Source organism: Ursus arctos, unplaced genomic scaffold (assembly GCF_023065955.2).
Source record: "Ursus arctos isolate Adak ecotype North America unplaced genomic scaffold, UrsArc2.0 scaffold_2, whole genome shotgun sequence".
NCBI classification, from domain to species: Eukaryota; Metazoa; Chordata; class Mammalia; order Carnivora; family Ursidae; genus Ursus; species Ursus arctos.
This window is the reverse complement of record NW_026622874.1, coordinates 50601367-50617866: the sequence shown is the minus strand read 5'-3', so window position 1 is coordinate 50617866 and position 16500 is coordinate 50601367. Positions and strand designations below refer to the sequence as shown.

The 16500-nt window shown below is 37.5% G+C and overlaps 1 protein-coding gene across 4 annotated transcripts in view; it reads right to left on the bottom strand.

The window, feature by feature from the left end:
• KCTD3 (potassium channel tetramerization domain containing 3) overlaps nt 1-15158 on the bottom strand; it is a 52178-nt gene extending 37020 nt beyond the window's left edge. Inside the window, exons 1-8 of one of the 4 annotated variants that reach the window (XM_026517349.4) lie at nt 15001-15158; nt 10358-10411; nt 10056-10101; nt 7936-8009; nt 3606-3664; nt 3258-3338; nt 1976-2113; nt 1490-1580 (exon numbers count right to left, since the gene is read on the bottom strand). In XM_026517349.4, coding sequence (XP_026373134.1) covers nt 1490-1580; nt 1976-2113; nt 3258-3338; nt 3606-3664; nt 7936-8009; nt 10056-10101; nt 10358-10411; nt 15001-15083 — 626 coding nt within the window. In that variant the 5' untranslated portion in view covers nt 15084-15158. Of the gene's footprint in view, nt 1-1489; nt 1581-1975; nt 2114-3257; nt 3339-3605; nt 3665-3864; nt 3891-7935; nt 8010-10055; nt 10102-10357; nt 10412-15000 lie in introns of those variants that run through there. The other 3 variants (XM_026517348.4, XM_057315190.1, XM_044390653.3) reach the window with 3 other exon arrangements.
• Between the last annotated feature and the right edge of the window lie 1342 nt (nt 15159-16500).

Sequence of the window (16500 nt, the reverse complement as noted above, 5' to 3'; positions counted from 1 at the left end):
CACTGTGTTAAATGATTTAACTGTACATGAGGAAATGTAATATATCCTCAATTGTTTTCCTTTGTCACTATCCATATTAGACTGTCATCAATGACATCCAGTGAAAGCAAAGAAAGGTCATGGTCAAAAGCAAACGCAAAAAATGGAAAATAAAACAACATCCTTCTTGTATTTGTCACTCAGTGAGTAAAATTTTGTGCAATACCGCATGTCTCTGTTTGGCAAGTAGCAATCTTCAGCACTGCTGAGTAATAATGTAAGTTATACCTGGATAGCTTATTATAATTGTTTCATAACTCCTCTGTAATTCCTTATCAATAAAAATGTGTAGATAATATTTAAGCAAATTAAAAAGTAAAGTCTTAAACAGTTTTCTCAATTTAGATCCATAGGTTAAGTTCAAAATACTTCCTAAAAAAAAAATCCTTCTTTCAAATCGGTCTTGCTTCCCATGAAAGTCGTCCCCCAAAGATATCACCCGAAGTCATTTCCATAGGATTTACTAATTAAAATAAAAACATAGAATGCTCTCAAAATGAAAAGTCTGCACTGAATCCCTACTGCAATAAAACTATAAAGCAAAGATGACCATTACAAAAGGCTCTTTCACAAACATGGCAAACCTATCAAAAACTTATTAGATTAAAAAAATATATTTGGGATTCTTTAAAATATATCTGTAAACTTTAGAAGACATTTTAAATATGTTTAACCTATTGTGGCTATTTTTCTTATCTAAACTCAAAAGTGATAAAATGTTTATACATTCTTTTACTTTTCAGCAATTAAGTGGGATCATAGTCTAAGCTAGAATATCACGACCATTTATATGTGCTTCTACACCATTCTCTGTCATCAGTAGCATTGTCTACAGTGATTCTGAACTAAGAATCCTACCCCTTCCCCAATTTAAAAAACAGAATCACTGGTCTACACTCTTCCTCATTCTCTTTTAGTTCTGAGAATGCAAGAATTAATAAAATCAAACTACCTTCGTGTAAGTCTCACACATTATAGGTATTAAACTATATCACTTCTGCCCACAACTGTCTTGCTTCTCTACCTCACTCCCAACTATTTGGTAGTCATGACCAATGTAGACTCTTACTACCCCCAACTATAGAGTACAAAGGACTGAAATCATTATAGACAGAAAATCACAGGGCTCACATTAATAATACTGCCTAGCCATTTAATACAACAATTATATGATTCAGAAGCTGTATATAATAAGCAAAAAGAAATAACTTCAAGATACCTCAGTTATGTCACAGTTGATACCAAGTGGGATATAGACAAAGGCTATCAGTAATACCTACCAAATTACATACAAAAATAAAAACAAACTAAATCTAGTCAAGAGATACAGAAATGGGTAAAATATGCAGAAAAAAATATGACTAGCAACTCTTAAGTCTATAAATATAAAATCACAATTATTAAAAACTACTCCCTCTCCACAAGCAAACAATTATTAATTATACAGTACCTATAACACACAGCAAAATGGGCATATGCAGCTACAATCCAGTTGTGATGGCCAGCGACTATTAGCACCTTTCGGGGATCCACAGGAAATCCTGTTGGTTTTAGAAAAACAAATATTTTATATTCTAAAGCAGGGGCTAGTAAACTATGGCCCATGGGCTGATTCTAGTCTTCTGCCTATTGGGATCAATAAAGTTTTGCTGAAACATAGACATGCATATTTGTTCACATGCTGTCCTTGGCTGTTTCCATGCTGCAATGGCAGAGGTGAACAGTTCTGACAGAGCCGAAAATGTTTACTATCTGTCCTTACATAACAATTTTGCCAATCCCTAAAAGTTGAGAGCAGATTATGTTCAATGAGACTTTTCAAGATATAAATGTTAAAAAGAAAGTTGAGGCAAAGATTACATTTTTAAAAAATACTCAGTGTCACTCAGAACTAAAAACATATGCATTTTTCTCTATTTCTGTGGTCTTTGCCTACCTAGCCTAACAGTCTCTTCTCCAGTTCCAGAGAGAGCAGGCGCTCCATTTCCCCGAGCTTCACCTTCTGTGGAATTCAGTCCATTCCTAGAACCAGCAGAGGACCTAGTCGTGTTGTTTATTTTACGACTAGGAATGCCTATAAAAAGAAATAATAAGATAAATTTATTTCTAAGTTCCACCTACCAAAAATTTAAAATTTCACACTGTAACAAAGAAATATACAAACGTGAATTTCAACATAGCCAAAACATATCTTCCAATGTAGCAATTTACTGCAAATAATTTAATTATAAAAACAATAAAATGAAAATGAATTAAATACTTTCAACAGATTTCTGATATTTATCATGTCATATGTGAAAAATAAAATTAAGATTTATCATATTATATTCCATTTCTATCTAGCTCTAGGTTAGGGAAGTCAACCATTAATTCATTCAGTCTATCATCAGTGTTTACATTTATAGTACCGTTGCTTTGTGTGAGGTACAACTTACTCATGGAAACTTCTTTACAGCTGACTGTCAAATGCCTTTTGACAGGGGAGTCTTTTTTGGAAGGAAATCTTGCTCAGAATCCCATCTTAACACAATTGTAAAGGCAGAACTTTCCTAACTGACCGAGGTGCGGGCAGGGATGACACACGCTTCACCTGCCTCTCTCCTGTACACTGACCTACTTCTGCAGAGCTCCTGGGGTTCTACAGAAAGGACAAATGACTGACAACCAGTGCTCTACCACTGAGGTTGGCAAACTACGGGCCATGGCTGTTTATGTCAGTAAAGCTGTACTGGTCCTATCTACTCATGTCCGTGGAGTGTATGGCAGAATTGAGTGGTTGCCACACAGATCTTGTAGCTCACAAGCCTGTCTGGCCTTTTACAGAAAAGAAAAAGTCTGGCACATCCCTGCTCTAACATACAGTATTACTCCTGTTTAAATTAAAGTTCGCAACATTTCCAGTATATTTATACGAGAGAAACTCGATAATCAAAAGAGATTTTCCTATATATATGTTTGTACTTGTTTACTGATTAAAAAAACATTTTTTTAGGGGCGCCTGGGTGGCACAGCAGTTAGGCGTCTGCCTTCGGCTCAGGGCGTGATCCCGGCGTTATGGGATCAAGCCCCACATCAGGCTCTTCCGCTATGAGCCTGCTTCTTTCTCTCCCACTCCCCCTGCTTGTGTTCCCTCTCTCGCTGGCTGTCTCTATCTCTGTCGAATAAATAAATAAAATCTTTAAAAAAATTTTTTTAAAGACTAAATAAAGTAGAAGTACCTGGTGGAGGCAAGTAACCATGAAAAAGGACACTGCCACAAGATGAGCGCTCCAATTCTTCACATAAGAGAAGCCTTCTTACTAAAAACATTTCAAAGCAAACTTGTCAAGAGTACATGCAAACAGAAAAACAGTACTCCATTTTTATTTTCTCTAGTTAAAGAGGATAAGGGAAATGTTTAAGTTAAATCAGTGGACAACATCTATTTACTGTGAAAAACCACAAAAAGTAAGCACACTGAACTAGCTCATCAACAAAATAGGACCTGGTATAAAATATATTTCATTAGGCAAGTTTGCTACACAAAAGGTCAAGTCATAAATACAAAATATCAGGACGACACATACCTAATGGAGTGATTCCATAAAATTCTGCTTCATGCCTGAGAACATTAATACTCACTCCCCTACAAAAAAAACCAAATAAATGATATATATCCTCCAGCAGCGGCAACTTGGATGATCATCTGAAGCAGAAGGAAAAAGTACTAGGTTCTTAATGTGAACAAAGTCATAAGGCTTTAAAACTTACTTTTCTCCTAAGATCTTTAGTCATTTTAAGAGGTCTAAATAAAAAAACTGCATGCCAACAAAAGTATTTCCTTACTTAAACACCATTCCTCTGTAGATGAATTGGGTGACTGAGAGATGAGGGCTTCAAAGGGCTAGTATAAGTAAATTATCAAGAAGTACCTAATAAGGTAAACAAGAGTAGAAATCATTCTTGTATGGCATTAACTGCTTTTCTGTTTTCATAATAATCATTTCTAAATGTATTTTAAGCTCCCCAATTACACTGTGAAACTCCCTACAAGCATGATCTACTTCTAATTTTGTATCCCTCATGCAGTGTTTGTATATAATAATTAGTAATAAATATTTGTTGAACAAAGAAATTCAGATAAATGGTTCTCTTCTCATTAGAACAAAAATAAAAGCAAAATATAAAGTAAAAGGAGGGGGAAAAAAAACTACCTTTAGAAAGGCCTAGGCTAACCAGAAGATGTTATAGTACAATTAAGTAATACGAAAACAAACAGTAAAAAGAACAGAAGATTAAGAGTTTACAATACTAATAATTCATTTTAGGTTTTAGTTGTAATTTGCCCTTACTTAAAAAATATTGCCTGGGCAGAATCACTACAGATCTCATGGAATTAAAAGGACAATAAAGGAATACTATGAACAACTCTATTCCCACAAATTTAATAACCTAGATGACATGGACCTGGACCAATTCCTTGAAAGACACAATCTGCCAAAACTCATGCCAAGAAAAGAGACAATCTGAGTAGGCCTATATCTACTAAAGGGACTGAATCAATAATTAATAATCTTCCAAAACAGAAAGCAACACATCCAGAAGGATTCACCTGTGAATTCTACCAAATATTTAAGGACAAAATCATACCAATTCTCTATAATCTTTTTCAGAAGAAAGAAACAAGGGAATACTTTCTAACTCGTTTTATGAGGCATTACCCTAATACCAAAACCAAAGACATTACAAGAAAACTACAGACTAGTATCTCTCATGAACACTGATGCAAAAATTCTCAACAATGCCATAAGGCAAGAAAGTGAAATAAAGGTACACAGACTGGAATGAAGACATACAACGATTATTCACAGAAGACATGATTATCTATGTAGAAAATCCCCCCCAAAATATACAAAAATCTCCTGGAACTAATAAATGATTATAGCAAGGTTGCAGGATACAAGATTAGTATAAAAAAGTCAATTGCTATATACCAATAATAACAATGGAATTTAAAAATTAAGAACACAATACCATTTATGTTAGCACCAAATAAATAAATAGGTATAAATCTAACAAAAAATATGTAAGATCTACATAAAGCAAACTACATAACTCTAATGAACAAAAATCAAAGAACTAAATAAATGGAAAGGTATTCCATGTTCATGGATTGGAAGACTCAGTATTAAGATGTCAGTTCCTCCCAACTTCATCTAAAATTCAATTAAATCCTCATCAAAACTCTAGCAAGTTATTTTATGGATAATAACAAACTGATTCTAAAGTTTATATGCAGAGTCAAAAGACCAAACAGGAGAATAAAGCTGGAGGACTGCCAGTACCCAACTATAAGATTTACCATAAAGCTATAGTAATCAAAACAGTGTGGTATTGGTGAAAGAAAAGACAATGTGAGAAGTCAACACACTGTATTATTCCCAGCATATGACATTCTGGAAAAGGCAAAATTATGGAGATAATAAAAAGATCAGCAGTTGCACGGAGTGGGGATCAACAAGCAGAGCACAAAAGATTTTTAGAGTAGTGAAAAGACTGCACGATATTAAAATGATGGACATGGATCATCATACACTTGTCTAAACCCACAGAATGCACAACACCTTGAGTTAACTATAATATAAACTATGAGTTTTGTGTGGTTATGATGTGTCACTGTAGGTTCATCCTTAGTAAAAGAAAAAAAAATGTACCATTCTGGTGAGTGACGCTGATAATGGGGGGAGGCTATGCATGTGTAGGAGCAGGAGCAGGAGGTATATGGGGAGATCTCCGTATTTTACTCTCAATTTTGTTGTAAACCAAAAACTGCTCTAAAAGAGAGTCTTTAAAGAAAAAAAAAAATACCCGTATTTAATAAACATATGCAACTTTAATGTTAAATTGCTTTTATTTGTCAAATTGGTTGTGACTGGTTTAATGCAAAAATAGTTAAACCTTTCTTATTCTATTTCAAAACCACTTATGTTCACAGTAGTACTGGCTAATTACAAGGTGGCGCAGAATACAACAGTTCTTGAGGAACTCCAATCTCCCAAGGAGGACAAGAAAACAAATACGGTAATTTTAACAGTGTGATAAGGGCAACACAAGAATTTTATGGAAGGTAGAGAATTAGAACACAGTATTTTTAAAATCCTTCCCATCTTCTTTCGAAAGGTACTACTCAGAAAATCTTAATTTGCTAGGCCTCTTTAAATGAAATAAGCAGCAATTTACAAGTAGAACACTCAATAAATACAGATATTTAATTCCAACTAATTCTGCCTTTCCTGAGTTACCTAACTGTGGATAAATCAACAAGGACACTGACTAGAAGTAAATTTAGGCTTCTTTAATCAAATGCTAGGGGTCAAAATAACTTTACTCAAGAAGTAAGTTGTTAGTAACTTATCTGCCACCTCCATCTAGACCAGAAAACAAAAGGCTCCAACGAACTCTTTTATTCATTCAATAAGTATCTGTTGAAAAGCTACTATATGCACTCTTTTAATACTGGAAAAATCCCAGGAAACAAACTAAACCAAAAAATTGTTGTCACCTTTAAGGAACTCATATTCCAGCGAATATAAGCCAAAAATTATATAGTATTATAAAGAAGCAGGTCAAATAAACAACTTGAATTTTTTTTAATTTTTTTTAAAAGATTTTATTTTTAAGTAATCTCCACACCCAATGTGGGGCTTGAACTCACAACCCTGAGATCAAGAGTCACATGCTCTACCAACTGAGCCAGCCAGTCGCCCCTAAACAATTAGAATTTTAAAAGCTGTATCTAAAAAAGTATAAAGAGATCCTCAGTGAAAGTTCACCGGGAGGGGAGCCTGGGTAGCTCAATTGTTAAGGTTTTGCCTTCGGCTCAGGTCATGATCCCAGCATCCCTGCATCCCGGGATCAAGCCCTGCATGGGGCTCACTACTCAGTGGGGAGTCGGCTTCTCCCTCTCCCACTGCTGCTCTCCCTGATCATTCTCTCTCTCACTCTCTCTCTCTAAAATAAATAAATAAAACCTTAAGAAAGAAAGAAAGAAAGAAAGAAAGAAAGAAAGAAAGAAAGAGAAAGAAAGAAGGAGGGAGGGAGGGAGGGAGGGAGGGAGGAAGAAAGAAAGAAAGAAAGAAAGAAAGAAAGAAAGAAAGAAAGAAAGAAAGAAAGAAAGAAAGAAAGTTAGTTCACTGGGAATATACAGAATAAAAGAATAATAAAATACAAATTAATTGTAAGTTCTTGGTTGGAATTCCAGACTATGGCAAAGTTAAAGTAGTAGTTTAAGTGGTCATTTGTTTATCTACAAAAACCCATGTTAGATCCTCAGAATATATAGTACAGTGCTCACCCTGTTGGAATTTAAAGTCGAACAGGAGAGAGACTACTGAAAAAGGAATATGTGTAAGGAATGCTGTGGTAGTAGCAGGATAGGAAACTATGAAGACCTATATTAGATAGACACAACAGAGATCACTGAAGAAGTCAGGATTAAGCCAAGACCAGAAAGTGGTGAAACTGTCAAAGCAAGAGAAATTAAGCAGGGGCAAGATCATAGCACCTTAAGAAACAATAAAGTCCAAAATCCCTAGCCATTAATCCGAGAACATATTCAATAAGACTTTTAAGCAGAGTAGCAACCCAGATTAGATTTATATTTTTAGAAGGTAATGTTGGCTACACTGTGGAAAACCAATCAGAGGAATGCAGAAGGCAGGAAACTGGTTAGGAAGCTGATGGGAGTAGTCTAGAGGAAGAGAGAGGATAGGATGGTGGCCTCTATCTGTGAGTTTAATTTGGAGGAAACTTTCAAGCAAAAATAATTTGGGGGGGGGACACCCTTCTCTCCACAAAATATACCAAAAAATACATACCTATCAATTAGAATTTACTTTAAAAGGATGCATTTCTTACCGTAAATCTAGTTCTTTTGTCCGAAGAAAATTTAAAATGGGTGCAAATGCTGCTGGATCTCGATCAATAAATATCTGTAAATGAGGAATTGTTTCATTTAAGAATTGTTTTATTTTCAAATTATAAACTAACATTAATATGTGTAACACAAACTTAGGGAACGAACACTGAATTATTCAAATACTATATTTACTTGATTCCACTCTTAAATTTGAAGTTTCTAAAACTGGAATGCAGCTTTAACTGTGAGCATTTAATGTCGTACAGTCTACCCACCACAAAAACCTATTATTATATTGATAATATTTTAATTTGTAGGAAAAATGGCATCTATTTATTGATATCTTTGGTAAAAGTGACACCTGAGGGAAAATTTTTATCTGAAATATGCTAGAAATTCAGTAAATACTTCAAGAACATGATACATAAATAATACCTTCTTACATTATCATTAATTATTGGTGACAGTGATTGTGACTTACATAATTTGTGATTCGTATGTGAATCATTAAAACAATAATGTACTTTTATAACACGCACAGGGGTAATCAAAGGTAAAACTGCACATTGGGGTGTCTGGGTGGCTCAGTCGTTAAGCGTCTACTTTCTGCTCAGTGCGTGATCCCAGGGTCCTTGGATTGAGCCCCACATCGGGCTCCCTGCTCAGCGGGAAGCCTGCTTCTCCCTCTCCCACTCCCCCTGCTTGTGTTCCCTCTCTCGCTGTCTCACTCTCTGTCAAATAAATAAAATCTTTAAAAAAAAAAAAAAAAGTAAAACTGCACACTGCTGTCAAAACTGGAAAAAAGGGGCAACTGGGCGGCTCAGTCAGTTACGCATCTGCTTTTGGCTCAGAGGTCATGATCTCAGGGTCCCGGGATTGAGCCCCAAGTGGGACTCCCTCCTCAGCAGGGAGTCCTGCTTCTTCCTTCTTCCCCCCCACCCCACCCCCACTCCAGCTCGCTTTCCCTCTCTCTCAAATAAAATCTTAAAAAAAAAAAAAAAAAGAAAGAAAGAAAAAGAAAAAGCCTGGAAAAGAATACTATTCACACAACACCTTCACATCCTATTATCTCAATTTCCTCAAAAGCTAGGGATGGGGGATGATGAAAAAAACATTTCTTAAAACCACAGAATATATACTGAGAAAATAAAATGCTTCAGAAAATATGAAATATATAACTTTCTATAGGAATGTATACCAACCCTATTTTGAATCAATTATAAAAGTTTGGACCATAAAACTGAGCACCCTTTAAAGCTTAGGTTAGTTAACTAGACAGGGGATGGATCGCTTACAGTAAAGCTCTTTATACTCTTATTATGTTTATACAATGAATGAGGTTGTTCTAGCTTCATAAATTCTTGCTTTTGTTTTCATTAGAAACAATGAGAAGTTGGAGAAACACCAGAGACCAGTGGAGAATCTTATTAATAATGTCTTTTTTATAATCTCATATGGACACACCTGCTTTTGCTGTCTTATTTCATCTGCACATTCCATCACTGCAAATAAATACCTTTGACCAGTTTGTTGCCTCAAACAGAAAGCTTCTTTTTTTTTTGGTTTTGTAAGTACTATCCATTTACTTTACATACAATATTGCATACATCATAACTGCTTTTTAAACATACAAAGCAGTATTTTTGTAATAAAACCTAGTAGTTCTCTTCTTTCCTCATTTTGCCATTGCTACACAAGTTCTTAAGGTTATTCTCCAACATAAAGAAATTGTAGGACTTTACTAATTTAAATACCTTACCATTCTAACTCAATATCAAAATGTTTTAGTATTTATATTCATTTATTTATTGTTAAAGTTTTAATTACTGATTAAAACTATTTCCTCTCCTGACAATGTAAGCTCATATCCTTGAAACCCTCTAATCATAAATACTTAAATTGCTATATTCAGTATTCCACTTAGAGTTCCCTTCTATTAACTATAGAAAAACTATATACAAGAAAAAATAAAACACTTTTTAAGTACATATATGTCACTTTCATTAGTGGTTATTAAAAGATTAGCTTTCCTGTCTGTTTTCTTAGAGTCACTATAAAATAATGGTTATAAGCATTAGTTGATTCAATTTAGAAACATGTATCAACATATTATACTCACAGCACCAGTTTCATCTCGAAGTGTTGAAATTCTTCCACTCAGCAAACTAGAAGATATGAACAATAAACCAGAGTTAGTTCTTAAAATCTGAGTATGAATAAAATGCACTAATTCTTTATCAAACATCAAAGACCAATACAAATGAATCATCCTATCTCCAAAGTAAAATAAAAATTTTTTAATTCTATTTTAAGAGTTAACATTTTTTTATCCAAGAAATAAAAACATTAACTGGAAAAAGGAAATTATTCTTTTAATGATCAAGTTTTTAAAAGATGGTATTAAAAAATTATATGAAATACCTGGAAAAAAAAGAATCTGGAATCCACATAAGAGTTTGTCTTGAGGTACTAAATCTGCAATTAAAAATTATCTGGTATTATAAAAGAGGACAGGATTTGAAATTTCAATGTTCATTAACCTGCCTTCATATGCCGGCTAATAATTTACAAGTTGTTGCACAGCTAGAGCTACATCAATTATGTATATTTACTAATTTAAAATTTTGCCACTTTCAATTCAGAGTTAAGATTATTCAAAGAGCTCTCAACAAAATCAAATAATTAACTCACTGATATATAGTGCTTCTTAAAACACTACTTTCCAGCATGCCCATCTGCTGAAGAATCGACAATAAGCCCATCACAACAAATCCAAACTTCTCAACATAACATTCAAAATTACCTTTGGGTCCTGTTTCACCTCTCCAACACGAATGTTTTCTCATCTAATAAGACAACACTTCAATACCCTGGACAATTTGTGCTTACTACCATTTCAATATCTTTATCTCCACTTGAGCAACCTCCTCATGTCCAATAATCCAAATTCCAACCATTTTCTTGATACCACTCAGGTTTTACCTTCTCCTTAATGGCTTTTCCAAATATTCTATCCTATATTATCTTTCTGAGCTTCTGTTACATTCATTCATTCAAAAACCGCTCCACAAGTATCTCATGGTTCTGAGGTTAACTGTCATTTGATCAAGTCCAAACTGTCTTACTAGCATCAATTCTGGAGACAACTTTATCCCAGCCTACTGTAACAGACTACCTATGCATTTTTTTACTCTCTTGCCACCGCCATGTGTCCTCACACAGAAAAGAGCCTAAGAAGCCTCTGGTTTTCTCCACATTCATTATTTAGCATTATATGACTGCTTTAAAGCAGTCCCTGTGCCCATTAATCAGATTAAGAAAGTATCCAAGTAGTTAATTCAAGAAACCATGGCAAATTTTCCCAAGTATATATCTTACCAGAATCTTAACAAAAACTGAGGAACAGATTACAACAGTCAAAGGAAACTGACTTGGCCAAATAAATAAAAGCCAAGTCCAGTAAATGGCAAACTGAAGGCTACAGGATCCACTGCCCAAAAAAAAGAAATAAAAAAAACAAAAAAACCACTGTGTTCTGGAGGCTATCAAATTAATTCCAAATAAGGTCACTATAATTTATGATCTTTCATGTTTACTGATTATTCAGCAAATTGTTTGCCAAATAACTCAAATTTTGTGTTACTTAGAAAATTACACAGGTCAGCTTAAAGTTGTATTAGCAATTTCAATTAAAATCAGCAGTTTGGGGTAGGTTTAATAATTTGAAATCTCTGGGCAAAGGGATTGGAGCCTCACCCCCACCCATTTTTTTCTTTTTTTCAAACAAGAGGAAGAAAACATTTAAAATTACATATGACAAGCATAATTTTCTGCACTATATATGAAAGCGTTTTCTAATGTTTTTTATCTCATACCCACAGTGTGCCAAGAAGATGCCATAAAGAAGAGGTGGCCTATATATACAATGGAATATTATTCAGCCATCAAAAAATGAAATCTTGCCATTTACACTGATGCGGATGGAACTAGAGGGTATTATGCTAAGTGAAATAAGTCAATCAGAGAAAGAATTATCATTTGATCTCACTCAGATGTGGAATTTAAGAAACAAAACAGAGGATCATCAGGGAAGGGAGGAAAATATAAAACAAGAGGAAACCAGAGGGAGAAAAACCTTAAAAGCCTCTTCATAGGAAACAAACTGAGGGTTGCTGGAGGGGAGGGAGGTAGAGGAATGGTAACTGGGTGATGGACATTAAGGAGAGTATGTGAGGTAATGAGCACTGGGTATTATGTAAGATTGATCAATCACAGACCTGTGCCTCTGAAACCAGTAATACATTATATGTTAATTAATTGAATTAAAATAATTAAAACAAGTAAATAAAACTGCAAGTCCAAAAAAAAGGGGGGGGGGGCGATGTCCAATCTGGTCTCAGCAACAATGTCACTAAAGATATTAGCATATCCACATTCATACTTCTTGTCATTTGCCTCCTTCTAAATTAACTTGGAAAGAAATTAAAATTATTTATTCTTCAATGTTACTATCCCACCAACCCTTGAATTTCCCATTTTTTACTTCAAATTCCTTTATCAATCCTATAAGGTTGGTACTATTATCGTCACTTTACATTTTATGAAAACTAAGCACTAAAAAATAATTTGCCCTAGGTTGCTGAACCATTCCCAGGTAAAGCCTGGGAACCAGAACCCATAACTGCATGATTCCAAAGTTCTTTGTAAGTCCCTCACTAGCTGGCCCCAGACCGCTCTCATGAGGCCTCAAATCATACTCATTCATAACAGAATTAATCACAAATTGAGTTCTATTAGGTTTCTTTCACCTCTTTAGTTTTTTTTTTAGTAAATAATGTTAATTCTAAAACCTCATCTTCTCTACTTCCTCAATCACCAATAAAGTGCTAAATAAATCATAAAAAACATTGTGCATTTTTATATTTCCTTTGAAATATAAAAGGAAGGAATTTCATATCCTTCCTGGGGAGGGGACGATGGGGACGGGGGGGGGGGGGGGGGGGGGCAACGAGGACACACACCTTACCTGCAGCATATGCTTCTCTGTTCACAGTATACTCTCCTTTTGATTTTATTCTATCACCTCAGAGCCAACATCCATTCTATGCCACAGGTCATTCTCCCAGTGGCAATTCCTTAACTTTAATGACAATGAAATCAGGATTTTTTTTTCCTTTACAATCATTTAAGTGACTGTGTTAATATGTCTTGTACAACATACAGATGCCTTCTGGATCCCTTCTAGCTCTAAAATACTCCAAGAGTCTATGATTGAAAGTAACTCAAGAAAATATTCTCAGAATACCTGGAGTTGGATGTTCTATTTTTCTACAAGCCATGTCATTACTTATTTTATAAACTATGTTATCCTAGCAAATTTAAAGTTTATGGTGTTTTTATTTAATTTCTCATTCCTATCTAACAACTTTCATGTCTTCTAAATCGTTCAATCTAATAATACATTTACCTTATTTTGTATTCTTTGCTAGTATCATCGCTTAGAAAACCTTAGATCCTGTTATGATCCAGTTCCATACACAATGAAACAAAATAAAGTGTTCCAGCTCCAAGATGGCTGCCTTTTATGATTTAAAAATGTAAACTGAATTCTATAGTCAATAACAAGGTTTCACTCATTAAACCACCCACTTTCAATATACAGTAAATAACAATACATTTAAGTTTTATCATAATAGTGTATGTCCTTTAGAATGCCTGAAAAAAGGTATCAACAATCTATAGCAATTAGGAACGAGTGCAGGCATTTTAAATTACTATAGTGCTATTCCTCAGCACTAACATACACTTTAGGCCAACTCTTGTGGGGTATTCCATTTTTGCACCTGGAAGTTACCAAACCTGCAAAATTTTCATGTGATTTTAGGGAAAAAATCCGTTTCTTACATTAGGAGACATAAATATTCTCCAAAGGGCCGGTATCTATATAACACAATAATGTAGTATCTTACACTGTTAAACAGTTTTGTTTCCGGAGATGAGGGAAAAGAACAGGGAAAGAATGAAGAATTACTGTTTCTTGTGTTGAATTCTCTAGCACACTTAGAAAATGATTAAATGTTTAGGATTAAAACACAATACGTTTTATTCCTACCGTTCACACTGCTACTGTTTTTGCATTTTAAAAAATATTAGTTAAGTTTTAGATGTTGAAACCCTTCCATATTCTCGAGCCCTTCGCCGTTCACCTCCTACCAAGCTTTAAACTCAGCCACCCCTTCCTTCCAACAGAGCTGGCAAAAACCCATTTCTGAGAAGAGTGACTCATAGGCCATAGCAAATCCACAATAAATGATTTTCCCCCCAACAAGCTTAATAAAGACACAGACAGGGAGTGGAAAGCCAGAGGGAGGATGAAAAGGTTTCAGTCTGTCTACTCTGAGTGTGCCACATTGTGCCAATATCCAAGGCTTTCCAGAACTGTTAAAACTGCCGTTCCTGGATCCATTGCCCGGCAAGTTCAACAGATCGTTCAAAGCCATGCACCCAGAAACTCTGAAAATAAACAACGTACTGCGAATCTACTGCACTCCATCCACCGAAATCCTTAGAGATTACGAACACTCCCTAATCAGGAGGAGAAAAGAACACTGCACTCTTTCTTACCCAAGCGAACCGACACCTTGTTGACCGAAGAGAAAGAGGAGGCAGGTTCATCTGCAAGAGCCAAACCATAAGGCCAGGCTTCCGCAAAGTAAATTCCTCAAATACACCGTAAAGTTGGGTGAGGAAGGCTTTTTAACGTTCCTTACTTAGCCTGACAGCTTAGAAAGGGGGAGGGACAAAGGTTGGCATTCTAGGAAGGCAGCCACTTGGGCACATGGGCCCAGCTCGCGCTAATTCCAGAGGCCCTCCTGCTTCTCGCTTCCCGGAGCAGATACTTCAACTAGAGATCCGCCGACATTCTTCCCGCCGGGAGGGCTCCCCGCGTTCCCCACCTGGCTCGGCACCCACCTTCGCCCTTGTCCCCGCGACACCCGGCCTACGTCGCCCCCCTGCAGGCCGCCCGCGGCATGCCGGCTCCAGCCCCTTCTCCGCCGACTCACCTGGTCCCCCCCACGTTCAGCTGCACGATCTCGCCGCTGCCGGCCGCCGCCGCGGCGAAGCTGCCGCAGTGCCCTCCCGCCATCTCCGGCGGCTCCGGGCGCGCACGCCGCCCGCCCTCCCCGGCCGGGGCCGTCGAGCCCGCGGCCGGAGCCCTAGGCGGCGGCGGCGGCGGAGGCGGAGGCGGCGGCGGCGGCGGCTGTGGCAGGGCCAGCGGGGCGGCGGCGGCCGGAGGGCGGGAGGTACGCGGAGCCTCCCCCACCTTCCCGGCGGCCGGGCCGAGCTCCCTCGCCGCCGCCTCTTCCCCTCCGCTCCCGCAGCGCGGGAGGGCGGCCCGGCCTCCACCTCTCGCGGCCTCCAGGCCGCAGGGCCGGCCCGGGCCTCTCCTAGCGCTCGGCTGCCGCCGCCGCCGCCACCGCCACCGCCACGGCGGCCGCCGCAGCCGCAGCCTGCCTGGGAGAAGGGGTCGCCGCTGGGGACAAAATACCGCAGCGCTCACCCTTTCGCCCGCCGCCGCCACGGAGGAGGAGGAGGAGGTGGAGGAGGAGGAAGGAAGGGCGGGGGAGGAGCTTCCCAACCCAGCGGGGCTGGCGCGAAGGGAGGTAAGGGAATGTGCTCCTGGCCCACGGCCCGCTCTTGCGGGATTCCATATGTTTCCTCCTTCCCGAGCGATCCCAGCCTGCTCCCTTTTACATTTAAGGTTTTCTAGCACCCGGAATCAGATTCCCCAGTTTGGGGGCAAGTCTGGGTAAACTGCCCTTAAGCAACTTTATTGTCTCCTTTCTCCACATGGATTTGGGAGGTGAAGGGAAATTTTCCGAGAGCTAGTAGTTGATGCCTAAACGTAGAAAGTGCCAGTGCTGTGAAAACTGGGGGATTTTATGACTTTTTTACAGCGTTTACGAATTTCAGCAAATTCGTTACTGTATTACTCTCTTCAGTCTCAACGCTGGTCCCCCAAGCAGTTTTGTTTTTTGTTTTGTTAATCAGGGAAGAAAACTAAAGGACTACAACAAACAACCCGTAGCCCGTGTAGGGCAACGTTTCCGGAATATAGTAAGCATTGTGTTAGTGAAACACAAATGCACACTTCAAAAAAAAAAAAAAAAGTGTTTGCTCTAAATAGTATATGTATTGGAACCTGAAAACTTAGTGACTCCTTAGGTGTATTTTTCAAATCTTAACACAAAGGGAGTTACCTGGCTGGCTCAGTCCGAAGAGCATGGCAAATCTTGATCTGGTGGTTGTGAGTTCAAGCCCCACCTTGGGCATAGAGATTACTTAAAAATAGAATCTTTTAAAAAATAAAATCTTAACACTATAACAGCTGATGTTAGCTAACAAAAGCTAACAAAAGCAGTGCAGTATGTTTCAGAGTTCATTAGTCTGTGATACTAAATTCTGTTAAAAAGAAATAGGCCCAACATGGAGTCACTTTTGCTAAGCCCCATCAAGACTTAATGCCTAAGCTGGGGGGGCCTGGCTGCTTCAGTGGGAAGAAT